The sequence below is a fragment of the Mustela putorius genome, unplaced genomic scaffold (assembly GCF_011764305.1).
Source record: "Mustela putorius furo isolate JIRA1106 unplaced genomic scaffold, ASM1176430v1.1 tig00000129_pilon_pilon_pilon, whole genome shotgun sequence".
Taxonomy (NCBI): domain Eukaryota; kingdom Metazoa; phylum Chordata; class Mammalia; order Carnivora; family Mustelidae; genus Mustela; species Mustela putorius.
The window spans coordinates 21884794-21899863 of NW_025421290.1; the positions used below are offsets into that span (position 1 = coordinate 21884794).

Consider the following 15070-nt stretch of genomic DNA (forward strand, 5'->3'; position numbering starts at 1 on the left):
ATTGCCTGACCTTTGAATTTTTCAAGAAAAGCCAGCAACCTAAGGAGAAGGCTTTTTTCTTAAAGATTCTATTTATGTATTTGCTTATTTATTTAGAAAGCATGTGCATACGTGTGCACACAGGGGTGAGGAGGGGCAAAGGGTCAAAGGGAGAGTCTCAAGCAGACTCCCCTACTCATGACCCTGAGAGATCATCATGCCCTGAGCCTAAACCAAGAGCCAGCTACTTAACCAGTTGAGCCACCCAGGCGCTCCCACAGACACAGACCGAAGGATTTTAATGTAACAGACCGAAAATCTCTCTGGTATGGTTTCAGATTCTACAGTGCAACTGATCTAAGAAACTTCCACTTGTTGAGTTTTGATATAATCTCAAAGAATATGCACAGTCATCTGATAAGGCATTAAAATACTCTTCCGTTTTAGAATTACATACCTGTGTAAGGCTGAATTTTCTTCATATATGTCAGCTAAACCAATATTCCACAACAGATTAAATGTAAATGCCTTCATAACGTCTCACATTAAAAAGGTGGAAAGACGTGACAATGTTACTCCTCTCACTATTTATTATTTTGGAAAATAGTTACTTTTCGTTATATTATTATGTTAATAAGGTTTATTATTTCCAGTCTTAAATGAATTTTTAAGCTTTACCAGCTTTAAATTCTAATACAGTAAAAGCTGATAAAGATGACCCACATAAAGTTCTTTGAGGTCTTCAATGACTTTTCAGAGGTCCTGAGACCAAAGAGTTTAAGAATTTTTTATTTCGAAAGTGGTTCTCACCCAGAGTGATCTCGCGCCTGAACCATCTGGCAACGTCTGAAGACATTTTTGGTCATCACAACAGGGGAGGTGCTGTTGGCATATACTGGTCAGAGGCCACGGATGCTGCTAAACATGCTACAGCGCACAGGACAGCCCCCCCCCCCCCGTAACAAAGAATTACCCAGCCCCAATGTCAATACTGTTGAGGCTGAGAAACCCTGCTTTTGAGAAATATTCAATGACCTACCCAAAAAATGTTAATATTAAGAAAACAGTTACAAAGCAGCAGAGATGACCTAATTCTAATTTTTTTTTAAAGATTTTATTTATTAGAGAGAGAGAACACAAGCAGGCAGAGCAGCAGGCTTGCTCTGCCTCCACGAGCTCTTGCTCTCCACGGAGCAGAAAGCCTGATGTGGGGTTTGATCCCAGGACCCCAGGATCATGACTGCTTAATTGACTGAGCCACCCAGGCACCCCCTAATTCTAATTTTTAAAAAAAATTTTTTAAAGATTTGAGAGAGAGAGGGAGAGAGCATGAAAATACGAGCAAAAGGAGGGGCTGAGGAAGAGGGAGAGAGGATCTCAAGCAAACTGCCGGATGAGAACAGAGCCCAACCTGGGGTTCCATCCCAGGAGCCTGAGATCATGATCTCAGCTGAAATCAAGAGTCAGACACTTAACCGATGGAGCCACCCAGGCGCCCCCCAATTTTATTTTTAAAATATGTACATATGCATACAAAAAAGGCTAAAATATGTCGCATGTGTCAAAAATGGTCATCCTGAGTAGGTGGGTGTACTTCCTTTATCTCTTTATTTTCTGAATTTCCTACAGTTAATATATGATCTTTTTAAAAACTTCTGAATAAGTGGGAAGCCTGTCTTCTAAGTACCCTATTCTACTGACTAGCATGATTCAACAGGAAATTCTCAATAGTAAAGGAAGGAATTAATGAGATGTCAAAGAACAAAAGCTCCTCAAATAGAGCTAGGGGAACACTAAAAACAGATTCTTGTGTCTCAATAACAGTAAGGATTCACCAGGAAGTTATTTAGATAGTATGATGCACTATAAGGTACTCCCAGACCACAGATCATGTCCAGTCTCACTTCTTCCATACAGAACTAACCTGGACAATATGTCTCCTGATTATATCACAGACACTCTCTTCATTTATTCTGAATAGTTTCTGATTTTTTCCTTTTTAAAAATAAAAACACTGCCTGCCTAACTTTTGCAAAATTTCTTGCATAAGCAACATTAGCAACATAATAAAGCTTTCTTTTCTCTGCTTGAGCAATTCTATAGAAGTTGAGCAAATGCAAGCCCAATACTTTTTAATCCTTTGAGGAAGGCACACGATACCCACCCACAAACAGGTATAAACAGAGATGTCAACCCTGAGAGTCAAGGGCTGCTTGAAGCTGGTTGCCAAACATGCAAATCTCAATTGTTTCTTGCCAGTATGTGGAAGGCAAAAACACATGCTTCAGTCATCTATGGCAGGGAGTGAATGGTATCTGTATAAACCATCAAACTTAATCAAGACACCACTAAAAAAGGAAACAAAACAATCCTCAGAGGTTCCAATTAGTCACTTGGCCTTAAGTAGTAACACAAAGGATACAAATGAAATTAGATACAAGACTTGAATGGAAATTCAGAATGAGAGAAGCTGTATAACAAGATTTTGACAGGCACCTAGGTTTGCAGAAAATTCCACCTCCTGAGTAATGTTCTTGGAAGGAAACAGACTTTCCAAAGTAGGGAAGTATAGGCTGACGAAGAATTAAAACTCGAGACTCAGCCAGTGACAGTGTGCCTCCAACCTGGAAAATCTCTACTGACTTCTCTAAAATAACGGGCACTGCCAACTTACTCAAAACAACTATGTTCAGGGACAATGAAACTGCACATAAAATGTAGTAGCAATGGGGTGCCAGGGTGGCACATTTGGTTAAGTGTCTAACTCTTGATTTCAGTTCAGGTCATGATGTCAGGGTCCTGGGATTAAGCCCTGTGTTGGGCTCTGCACTCAGCAGAGAGTCTGCTTGAGGATTCTCTCTCCCTGTCTCCCTCTGCTCCTGCCCCCCACCACTGTTCACACATACACACACTCTCTAAAATAAATAAATCTAAAAAAATAAATAAGGAAAGAATGTGGGGCGCCTGGGTGACTCAGTGGGTTAAGTCTCTGCCTTCGGCTCAGGTCATGATCTCAGGGTCCTGGGATCGAGCCCCACATCAGCAGGGAGCCTGCTTCCCCCTCTCTGCCTGCAGCTCTACCTACTTGTGATCTCTCCTCTCTCTCTCTGTCAAATAAATAAATAAAATCTTTTTAAAAAATAAATAAGGAAAGAATGTAATGGCAGAGAAAGCCAACAAAAGAGTTTAACACTTTACCTGAGTAAAGCCCTTTAGAAACACAGAACCTCATGAATTTCCCTATTGAGAGACCAGTTTTTTTTTTTATTAAAGATTTTATTTATTTATTTGAAAGAGAGAGAGTGAGAGAGAACATGAGCAAGGAGAAGGTCAGAGGGAGAAGCAGACTTCCCATGGAGCTGGGAGCCTGATGTGGGACTCGATCCCAGGACTCCAGGATCATGACCTGAGCTGAAGGCAGTCGTCCAACCAACTGAGCCACCCAGGCGCCCGAGAGACCAGTTTTTAATCTAGACTGTACTACTTAACTAGTTGCAAACTACTGGGCAAATCACTTCTTTGCTCTTCTGTGTCCCTATAAGTAAAATTAAAAGCTTCAATTAAATGACCATTCATCTTTTCCAGCAATAAAATTCTATGATTATACAGAGACAGAACATAGTAAAAGAGCACAGTGACAATGGTGAAATTAGGCCTCTAAACCAGATCGCTTAAACCCTTTTTTAAAGATTTTATTTATTTGACACAGAGAGACAGAGAGCGCAAGAGAGGAAACACAGGCAGAGGGAGTGGGAAAAGGGAGAACCAGGCTTCCTTCTGAGCAGGGACCCCGATGTGGGGCTCCATGCCAGGATCTGGGATCATGACCTGAGCCAAAGGCAGACGCTTACCAACCAAGCCACCAGGCGCCCCTAAACTTCTTTACTGATGTCATTTCACAACATGAAAAATAGTCTAGAGCCAACTAGCCATATACCTGAAAAGCTACAATTCCTGAAAATCCTTCCCAGGGCCAATCTATACATTTGAGGGCCAACTTTTACTCCAAATGTATTCTGGTACTGGGCAGATACTCCATAACATGGAGTTTTAACAACATAGCTTTTTTTTTTTCTTTAAGATTTTATTTATTCATTTGAGAGAGTGAGAGAGAGAGCATGAAAAGGTCAGAGAGAGAAGCGGACTCCCCATGGAGCTGGGAGCCCAATGTGGAACTCGATCCCGGAATTCCAAGATCACAACCTGACCTGAAGGTAGTCGCTTAACCAACTGAGCCACCCAGGCGCCCTTAACGTAGTTTTAACATCAACATCACACCACATTTTGGATAAAAGCACCTTATGGAAAAAAAAATCCCACTCAGCGGGGAATCATTCCCCAAAACACCTTTCCTTAAAATGAACTGCAAAAGAAAAAACCCACAGGAAGACTTTTTTAAAGGGGGAAGGAAGAAGGTACAAGTGAACATCAGAACAATAACTTTAAGAGGAGGTATATACAAAGGAAGGGATAACTTTTAGGCTCTGGACATAGCATGTTCTTAACAGTTTTAGCTGTCTCTACTGCTTTCTAATAAGAAAGGTAGGAACAAAGGACTAACCAACCATTCAGCCTCTCAGGCTCAACACGGTACCTTAAAAGTGGCAGCTAAAGGCCTGACAACAAAATGGAGGCTTGCAGGCTTTCTCACAGAGGCATTCCATGGTGAACAGGAAGAACCAAGAGTAGGGCTTTGGTTTGACTTGAGTACCAGGCAGCTCAGGTGATTATGAGTAGGTAGCCATATAACTTACCATTGAAATTAGGACTTTTTTTTTTTTTTTAAAGAATGAAAGGAGTGTTAATAATTGTGCTGACACAGTGGGGAAATTGGGATAGTCCCAAGTAAACCAGAATATATGGTCACCTTGTTATCAGGTGACCAGATGCAGCAAGGTAGGCGGGGGACCTACAGAGTTACCTTATCAACTATATAAGGTAATCTTACCTTGCTGTATCAAGGGGTAGGAGCCAAGCAGAAGCAAAAGGGAAGATGGGAATCAGTCTTTCCACTAACATCTCCACTACTAGGATCTGTTATAAACCTATCAATTTCCTCAGGTGCCATTTTCTCATTGATTCCTACATGCCCCAATCCTCCAGAATGTAACTTCCATTTTAAAATTGGCCAGAATAAGAAAAAAATTCTCAGGGCACAGGGACTTGACCTCCAATGCATGTCAATTCTGCATCCTGAGAGGTGTATGATAGAATCTTGGGTATCAACACTGCAAAGTGCAATGAGTGAGTAAGGTATCAAGGAAAGTGTGACTTTAAAGGTATGGGGAGAGCAGATAACAAAAGTGACAAACTGCTGTTGTCAAGTCTTTCCCTGAATTCCTGACTTAGGATAACTGATGTGAAGAGCAAGTGGATTCTAACCCTCCTTGTTAACCTAATCTGTGAATAACCTTGGAAAGGAAATGCCTTCTTTTTCACAGAAGCAAAGTGCAGTTGCTGGTGACAGGAGTAAATTTTATTTGCAAAACATTCTAGTTAAGCTCACTAAGGATTAAACAGGCTTATCATTTGGTCTAGGAGTCATACCTTCCTTTGTTGATATTGTGTCTGAGCCAATGTACTTCCAAATGACTTACCAGTATTCTCTGGGCAAATTATCCCATGTTACCCTGTTTAAACTTCTTCCAAAAAGCACTTTATCGTTATTCATCTATGTCCTTATGAGGAGACACCTATTTCTTGTGGATAAAATCAGGCAAATGTACTCAACCAGTATGCTTTCAGGAGATAGCAAAATCAAATTGCAGGCTAAGTAAACAGTATGAGTCATGTATGTTGTTTGCATTTTTGGTTGGGCTAATGGAGAAGAGGAACCAAACCGGTAACCAGAATATACCAACTCCTAATTATACTTCACTAAAGCAGGTAAAGTTTAACCCAGTGTGAAGTTACATGGTTTATGTAAGCAAGTGTAAACACACAAAGCGTAAGGAAGAAGGAGACTTTAGATGACTGTCAAGACCAACGTCTAGGTGAAGTGATTTCCAGCACCGAGAGATCTGATGGAGGGGTGTATATGGTAGCTATGACTAGAACTATGCTTACTGGCTTGAAGCCCACTGATCTATCCCCACAGCTATACCCCTTTCTTCATTTACACAAAAGCAGAGGGAAACGCAGTTAGCAAAGTATCAGTGTGATAGCAAGAGATGAGAATGTTGGGGAAAAGTCAGAGCCTACAGAACAGTCTAAAATTTTCAGAGTAGTCAGCGTATCTCAGCTGCTCCAGCAGACTCCGGCTGCAAATCCAGCTCTACCACAAACTACAGGAGCCTTGGAAGTCACTTAACTTCCCTGTGCCTCAGTTTCTTCATATGTAAAATAAGGATAACAGCACTAACCCTACCATTGGTAAGGTTAAGTATTAAATGTGGTCACATACATAAATGTGCCCGACATAGGAAACACTCCCAAATAATATGTGATAAATGAATGATGTGCTCAAAAATTAGCTATTTTTTGTTTAACATTTATCTTTTTGAACAGCAATGTCTCAGATGAACATCAGGTAAGGCATTCCTATTTAATTTGGTGGACCCTGGGGAGCACTGTAGATTTTTTTGAGGGATCAGCAGCAGATGTGTGATCATGACAGTTAAGTTCTGGGAGGCTTATTATGTTGGCAGCAGTGACTAGTAAGTATTAAAGCTGAAAAGAACAAAAACTTCGGAAGCAGCTACTGGAACCAAATTTTCTACAAAGACCAAGGTAACAGGCCAAAGTAGTAACCTTTCTTCATTCCTAGAATTATATTTCACTTCATTTTAACCAGAAACAAGGAATTCCAATATCTATTCTTCCACCAATGCCCTACCTGTTCTCTGCATTACAGAACCCTCAGCACTCATTGATCAGTGTCCTTTCTTGATTTTTTTTAGCACCTAGTTATGACAATGAATACAAAACCTTCAAATGACTAGGCCATAGATAACACTGGCTATTCTCCAAGTGGCAAATAAAACATATGAAGTGCTTAGCAGAGAGCCTGGCATACATTATAAGCTAATTAAGATTAAAGAGGCACACACAGTATATTCCCATTAAATATTTTTAATGAACAAATAAACATAAGATACCTGTGCGGAACAAGTTAACTTTATTTATAGCAAAACACAGAAATATAATTAATCATCTAAGAGGAGCAGCTGGAGTTACACATGCGCTCAGAAATTGCTCATTTTTCAGTTTTCAATTTTTAAAAGATTCAAAAAAGGTAAATTACACTCTAAGAAAAGGGAAAGAAAAATATAAAAAGGCAACTCAGAAACAGCACATGCCACAAAGCAATGGGCCCTACTTGACCTGCGGACTGCCAAATACTAACAAGGCAGCTCCAGGCAAGTCATCTTTCTACTTTTCCATTCCCCTTTCCATAATATGATTCTCTTTCCTTCTCTCTGACTCAATGAGGAACAAAGAAGATACAAAAAAGACTACCTAATGCAGTACTTCCCAAGCTTCAGTCAATCTCAATCAACTTTTGATTTCTGCCATATCCATGTAACACATTCACCATTATTTTTCTTTACATTGACTTTAAAAAATTTTAACCTCACCTTAAGCAATAAATTCATTAAAAATATTTTATATATGCTGGTTAGCTTTTCCATTTAAATACTGATTCAAAGATCACTTAAAATCAGCTTACATATCCACAGGCAAATAGTAAACTAACCTTATAACTTAAAATCAAAATTTTAAACACAACAGAGAATCAAGCAGAAAAGAAATGTAATTTCACATTCTCACAATAATCTGAGGTTAATCTTAACAGATAAATATTCAGTTCTTTAATTGTTAAAAGACAATTCTTATGTGGGTTACCAAAAATTGAAACTAGAACTGATTCCCTCTTAAGCTAAACAATCTTCATTTGAATTAGGGTTTTAGTTCCTTTAATTTTAAAAGGCTTTAATACTACCCTTGAGTATCTAAATTCAGACTAAAACAATAAGAAAAGCAATTACTTCTTTCTTGAAACCATAAAAAAGAAAAAAATTAAAATTAAGTGCTGTTTATTAACAAATGGAAGTGCCCTTCACTTGGCTCAATGCAGAAGATAAATGAAACTACTTCTTAACTCACAATTCAGAAGGCAACATCTATCTGTGTTTCAAGTTCTACTGGTCAGTAAAGCTTCCCTGATCTAAAGGATTCCAACTGCACTTTACAACCAACTCTAACAATAATCAGTGAATGAGCACTTGTGTCGTCCCCAGGATACATAACTGAGGGCTAATGCTCCTCTTAGAAACTCTTAGTAAAATCAAAAACACACTGGCATTAAGTTAAGTCAGTGATGATCCTTTGAACAATACAGAACACAAAGACAACTTTTTGCTGTGCTAATAATGTGTAATAAGAGTTCAACCTCACTGGCTTATTTTATTTATTTATTTGACAAAGAGAGAGAGACAGCAAGAGAGGAACACAAGCAGGAGGAGTGGGAGAGGGAGAAGCAGGCCTCCCGCTGAGCAAGGAGCCTGATACAGGGCTCAGAGCTCCATCCAAAGCCCGGGGATCATGACCTGAACCAAAGGCAAACCCTTAAAGACTGAGCCACGCAGGTACCCCCTCACTAGCTTATTTTAAAATATAAGTGACAAACCTGGGCATAATTCTAAATCTGCCAATCTCTGATAGGTATCAATTAGCTGACTGAAGAACAAGTGGGAAAAATAATGTGCATCTATAAATATCCATGTTACCTTATCCTTATGACATGATCTCTATAATTCATCATAGCAATGTCTTCCAAGGCCATCTCTAATGAACCCTTTCTTTCCCGCTAAAACTCATAAACAAGAGGATTATTTGCTATAATAAGTACAGCAAACCAGAGAAAAATTAAGTATCTACCAAAGTATCATAAAGCAGAGGGGAAACATTTTTTAAAGGGCCATGGACTGTTACAGATGATAAGTAAATGTTCCTAAAATGCAAGGTTAAGAGCATGGTTTATACCTAATTCATCATTTCTGTTCTAATTGCTTCTGCTTTACAAAATATGTACTCAAAAACTATTTGTTGAATTAATTAATAGACCAAAAGATAAAATTTAACACCTTCACAGCAATAGATTATGGATAAATAGAAAGGCCCAGAAGAAAATCCAATAACTGATTCCCTAATCACCTTATTGAAATGTATGTACTATGAAAGCTTTTTCGAGTCACAAATCTGCCCTACCACTAGCCATATTTTTCCTGATAAACTAACCACTGGACCAACAAATTCATTCCAAATAAACACATGAGAAGTTCTAATAAAGCTAAAACTTTATTCCACTGGCTAAAGCCAAACACTTTACCTGTAGATAACATGCTCTTAGATGAACTGACAAAAAAACTGATTCCATAAAATTGACAGAATTAGTGATTGGTAAACAGTAATGATCATTAATTGATAGGTTCAAATCGAGCATATGGTTATTATCACAGCTATTATTTGATGTTTAAAAATACGCTTTGATGAGAATACTGGGGTTAAGCTTATTTACAAAGCATTTTTTTTTTGAAAGATTTTATTTATTTACTTGACAGAGATCACAAGTAGGCACACAGAGAGAGAGGAGGGGAAGCAGGCTCCCCACCGAGCAGAGAGCCCCATTTGGGGCTCGATCCCAGGACCCTGGGATCATGACCTGAGCGGAAGGCAGAGGCTTTAACCCACTGAGCCACCCAGGCGCCCCTGACAAAGCATTTTTAACAGTTCTCATTGAGAGCTTTCTCAATTTTTCACATTGTACGGTCCTATACACAAAAGAATGTTAGATATTGAAAGTCCTATGCACAAATAAATGTTAGATATTGAAAGTGTCAATCTCCTAAAAGCTTTTGGTGAGGGTCAAGCTAAATAACCATACGAAGCTTTGCAGCAACAGCAACCAGAGCAAAAGCAGCGGCTAGGCTCTGATGCTAAGAACTTAACAAGTGTTATTTCTAACCAGAAATGTGTCCTCACCACAACCCTGTGAGGTATTACTGCTCTTAATATATAACTGAGGAATCGGAGAGTGAGTGACTTAACAAAGCTTACCCAGTTAGCAAGTAGCTGATATTCACCCCCAGGCGGCCTGACTCCAGAATTCATGCTATTAATCTCTACCTAACTTATGATAATAAAGTCAGAGACCCCCATGAAACAGAAATAGAACTAAACAGTTATCACTTATAAATATTATGACCAAATAGATATAGTTAAATGTCTCTCCCCATGCACAACTCCTATTAACTAACGCTGAAACAGTAGTTACAGATGCTATTGGAAAAACTTCTGAAGGTGTTTTTCCTACATTTAGTCATAAGAATCAAGAAAGAGATGGGCGCCTGGGTGGCTCAGTGGTCTGGGCTGCTGCCTTTGGCTCGGGTCATGATCTCAGGGTCCTGGGATCGAGCCCCGCATCTGCTCCGCAGGAAGCCTGCTTCCCTCTCTCTCTCTCTGCCTGCCTCTCTTGTGATCTCCGTCTGTCAAATAAATAAATAAAATCTTTAAAAAAAAAAAAAAAAGAATCAAGAAAGAGATCATAATCCCTCCTGAAACTTAAAACTTCATACTAATGGGTTATTAATCTGCTAGTTCTACAGGTTCTGATTATCAATTAGTCTTAAATATCAATTTCAGGGAAAATAGTATTATTAGATGCAACCAAAGACTTAAAGGGTAAACCCAGGATATCTCCCAAATATGTGTTCTGGCATAAATTCCTTGATGTTGATAGGATCTCTTATATGAGTAGTACTTCAACGTACCTTGTGCCTTTTCATTCCACATCAAAAAGTCACAAAACTATCCTGTCTGCCCCATTTGCACAGGTCTGTTACCAATACTGTAAGAACAAGTGTCAGCTAATAATATTACAGGTTAAAAGTACCAAAGGGAAGGAAAACAAGCTCAGCATTTTCTCTGAGAGACAGGTCACACTGTTCAGCTCACAAACCTAAATTTTACCTAAGGTAATTATTACAAGAGCCCTTCAGGTAAGTGCTGGTACATCAGGAAGCAGACCCAGAGAGGCTTAGCAACTTGACTACAAGGTCACACATTAAATGACACAACAGTGATGTATAATGCTATACCCCTTACAGGACAGCAAAGTAATGCCCTTTTCTGATCAACAATAAAGAAAAACACTTTTTAAGTTAAATATATTTTAATGTTTAAAAAAAAAAAAATCCTCCCACTTGTTGCTATCACAGTCTCACTGCCCAGCAGAACACCTTTCTCCTTCCTGATTTTCTCGGGCTTACTCTTAATATCTGCTGGCCTCATTGCGCCCTGGAAAAGGGGCTAGCTATTAGAACAAAACAGCAATGATGTATCCTTAACAAACCACATTTTATAAGGCCACAGGAACCATGCAAATATTTTTGCCCTAGGTATAAGTTAATTCTGCCAAATAGTTATGTGTCAGTTATAAGAAATGTGAGCCTGCCCAAACATTTAGGAAATAAAAACAGTGAACAAACTATGAACATACTATCATTTTACTCACGGCTTTCTAAAGTCTTTAACCAACCCAGACAAGATACAAGAACAACAAAATGCAGAAAGGTAATCTCATTGCCATCTTAGAGTCTGGCCTCCCACCACATTATTGTGAAACATAAGGGATACACAGCATTAGCCTCAAAATCCTAAGAGCCTCTCCCCTGGTGTTAACTGCTAAAGGGCAATGACAGATAAGAGAATATGTAAACCTGACACTTTAAATAGTTTAAATTGGAGAAGATTATTGAAGGACTTCTCAGAACAATATTTAATTACCTTTAACAAGTTAAGGTGTATTTATGACTCCCAGAGGGGGCTTCCTTATCTGAAGCAAACAGGAGGAAATTTCTGTTAGCATAAGTTGTACTGATAATGGAATGTGAATAGCTAAAAAGGCTTTTAACCAAAAGTTTTTGTTCAGGAAATAAGAAAGAAAAGCTAAGTGTATTTGAGCTGGGGGGGGGGGCGCTGTGCAGGCCCTTCTGGGTCCCGTTGCATGGACTAGAAACAAGGACAGGAGTAGATAAAAAGGAAACAGGAAGGACTGAGTTAGAGGAAGTGTGGAGGGGAGGGAGGAGGAGTAAGGAAGGAGCAAAGGCGACTGAAACCCAGAAAGTAATGATGGAGATGGGCAACTCAGGCCTAGAAAAATAAGGAAATAAATGCCTGAAACCAGGTTTGCCAGAGCCTGCCCTGTGGAAAGGACTCTCCTCTTCTATAGGACTACAGTTAAGATAAATTAACAGGCCAAGACTAGAGAAAAAGGGGTTCATTTGAGACACAGGGGAAGGTTCTGAGCAAGGGTTAACTTACTGAGAATAGAGACAACATTTCAGTGTTTCTTCAAAAGTGTTGTTAAACTGGGTGAGTTGTAAGGCATGTAAATTATATCTTAATAAATCTGTTATTTTTAAAAAGTGTTAAGCCGGGAAACGTATGACTGTACCGTAACTAGTTCAGCCTGTAAGAGTACCCCCCCAAATTCCCTCACCAGTAGGAAGAATTTCCTTGTGTCTGGGGACATCTCTGTTGGAAAACATCAGTCTGTCAAGGAGACTAGAGTATAATAAATACAGAAGGAAAACAAAAACAAGAACAAAAACAAACAAACAAACAAAAAACGGTGAGCTCTCTAAAGAGGTCTTCCCCATTTCTGCCCTCGGAATTTTTGGCAGTGTTGGGGAAGGAAGCTTTTGTTTGGAGTATGCCTTGAAGTAGAATATCAGGTTTCTTCAGCGGATGATCTAGGGCCAAAATCTACCTAGTCAAAGAGAAAACGATCTAGGGTGGAAAAGTCAAGTGAGTTCTGGAGAAACCCCAGAAGGTTTATCGTGAAAGGATCACACAAGTCTTATCTCTGCTACCCCTAAATTGGACTGTACGCCCGTGCCACTTCCGACTGTTACTCGCGATGAAGACGGATGCTTTGCCATGATCGCAGAAGTTTCTGGCCAGCTGCCCACTGACGTAAATTAGAAAACCATTCGGGGACCGGCCTGGGTGAAGCGAAGCGCCACGTCCAGCGCTGGGCTCCCGCTTCCTCCCTCTCAACGCAGGAAAAGGGACGCAGCAGGGTAGAAGGCGAGCCGTCTTCGCTCCCCCCCTTCAACCGCTTTCGGGGAGTCGCCCGGCTGGCCGCATCCCCAATCGCCCACCTGGGGCCCGAGACACCCGCCCCCCCCCCGGGGAGGAGGGCGGCGGCGGCGGCGAGCGCCCCCGCGGGCAGCAGGCGCACCTCCCCCGGGGCAGCTGTCGCCGCGGCCCGCCCGGCCCGGGCCTCCCCGGGAGCAATAGGCTATCGATTCAGCTGCCTGTCGCTAGGAGCCCCGGGAGAGCGAGGCCTACACCGCCGGGCCGGAGCCCCGGCCTCGATTTCGCCACTTTCCCCACACCAGAGAGGGAGCCCGGGGGCAGCCGAGCCCAGCTGGGCGGGAGGGAGGAGGCGCGGAGACCACCTGCAACGGGCAGCGGCCGGCAAAGGGGGTGCGGGCGGGGGTGCTGCAGCCAACAAGTCTCTGGGGGTCGCCCACCCACCACCCCCCGCCTCACAAGTTACGCGTTCAAGTTCTGGCCGGTGCCCCGTAGCCTCCAGAGCCCCCAGTACTGCCCACACCGTAAGAAAAACACGACGCGGAAGAGGCCACTACAGCAAAGAGGAGATGGAGCCGGGCCCCTCAGGGCGCCGACGGGGGAGGGCGGCCAACAGCTACCCGCCCGGCTCCTCTCCTCGCTCACTCAGCCAGCCCCCCGACCCCTCGGCGGCCAGCCCTGTCACCGCCCGGCCCCCAGCCCCAAGGCCCCTTCTCCCGGACGCCGGCGCCAGGGACTCGAGCTCCCCCTGGCCTCCGGCGCGCCTCGGCCTCCTCCCCCTCCGAATCCCCAAAATGCCCCCCGCACCTTTTAAAGTACACCGAGCAAGAGTTTCCCATCAAACTTTGTCAGGCGGTAATCTCGCCCCCCCCATCCCCGACCCACACTTCCAGGGCAGTCATCAGGAGAGATCACTTTGCACTTGGGATAAAGCGAATTAAGGACCTGTCAACCATTTTAGGATTTTTTTTTTTTTTTTTAAACAGAAGACATCCTCTCCTTCCCCTCCCTCCCCTGCAAGGGTTTGAATTTGACACCAAACCTTCCCACCGCAGAAGAGGGGTTGAGGAGGGAGGGGGTGGGGGCGGAGGGCAGGAGGAGGGTGGCGAGGGAGAGCGAAAGGGGAGGTTGGAAGGGGGCCGGGAGGCGCGGGGCGGGGAAGGGGGTTGATTTACCTGAGACCAGCCACTGGCCTCCATTGTTGGAGAATTCAATGGCATTGACACAGCCGAAGTGGCCGAGGAGGTCCTTCTTGTAGAGGTTTCTGCAGCCTCGCAGGCGTCTCCTCTGAAAGTCCTGAGTGAGCAGGGGGTCCCCATGCAAGCCCCGCTGGGACAAGAAGCCCACCACTGACCTCATGCTGCCCCCCAGGCCAGCTCTCCTCTTCATGCTGGAACCGCCGCCGCCGCCGCTCGCGCCGCCGCCCCTCCCTCGGCCTCACGCGCGGCCGCCGCTCTCCCCCCACCCAACCCTCCCCCCGCGCTGCGATCCGGATGGTTCTTTAACCAGCCATGGCAGACGGAGCGAGGTGTGCAGACACTCGGTGGCGTTCGCGGCTTCCTGAGGGTCCCCTCCCTCTCTTTCCCCCCCTAGGCTCCTCCCTCTCCTCCGCCTCCTCCAGCAGCTGATCTTCAGCTGCGGCCGCGCTTCCGCGACGCGCGGCCCTTCCGCCGGCCGCCGGTGCCGGGGAACGCGGGCGGCGGCTGCCCCTCCCCCGCCGTAGGCTGCTGGCCGGAAGAACGCGGGCGGCTGGCCTGGAGACCGCGGGCGGCGGCGCGGCTTTCCCGCCGCAGCTCCTCCCGGCGCTGCGCCCCCTGAGTGCCGCACTCTGTGAAGTTGAGGGCGCGTAACAATCGGAGCGGTAGCGGGGCTGTGAGCTCGCCTTCCTCCCCCGGCGGCCGGCGCTCCTTCCCCACCCGCGGGCCCGGCATCGGGGCGAGGTCGGCTCCCCGCTCCTCTTTTTTTCGGTGGGGAGAATGCAGCGCGGGGG

General features: G+C 43.5%; 1 protein-coding gene across 3 annotated transcripts in view; it reads right to left on the reverse strand.

The window, feature by feature from the left end:
- Nucleotides 1-14649, reverse strand: part of DCAF5 (DDB1 and CUL4 associated factor 5) — a 101835-nt gene extending 87186 nt beyond the window's left edge. The window contains exon 1 of one of the 3 annotated variants that reach the window (XM_045070929.1): nt 14256-14649. In XM_045070929.1, coding sequence (XP_044926864.1) covers nt 14256-14469 — 214 coding nt within the window. In that variant the 5' untranslated portion in view covers nt 14470-14649. The remainder of the gene's footprint in view (nt 1-14255) is intronic. The other 2 variants (XM_045070932.1, XM_045070920.1) reach the window with 2 other exon arrangements.
- Between the last annotated feature and the right edge of the window lie 421 nt (nt 14650-15070).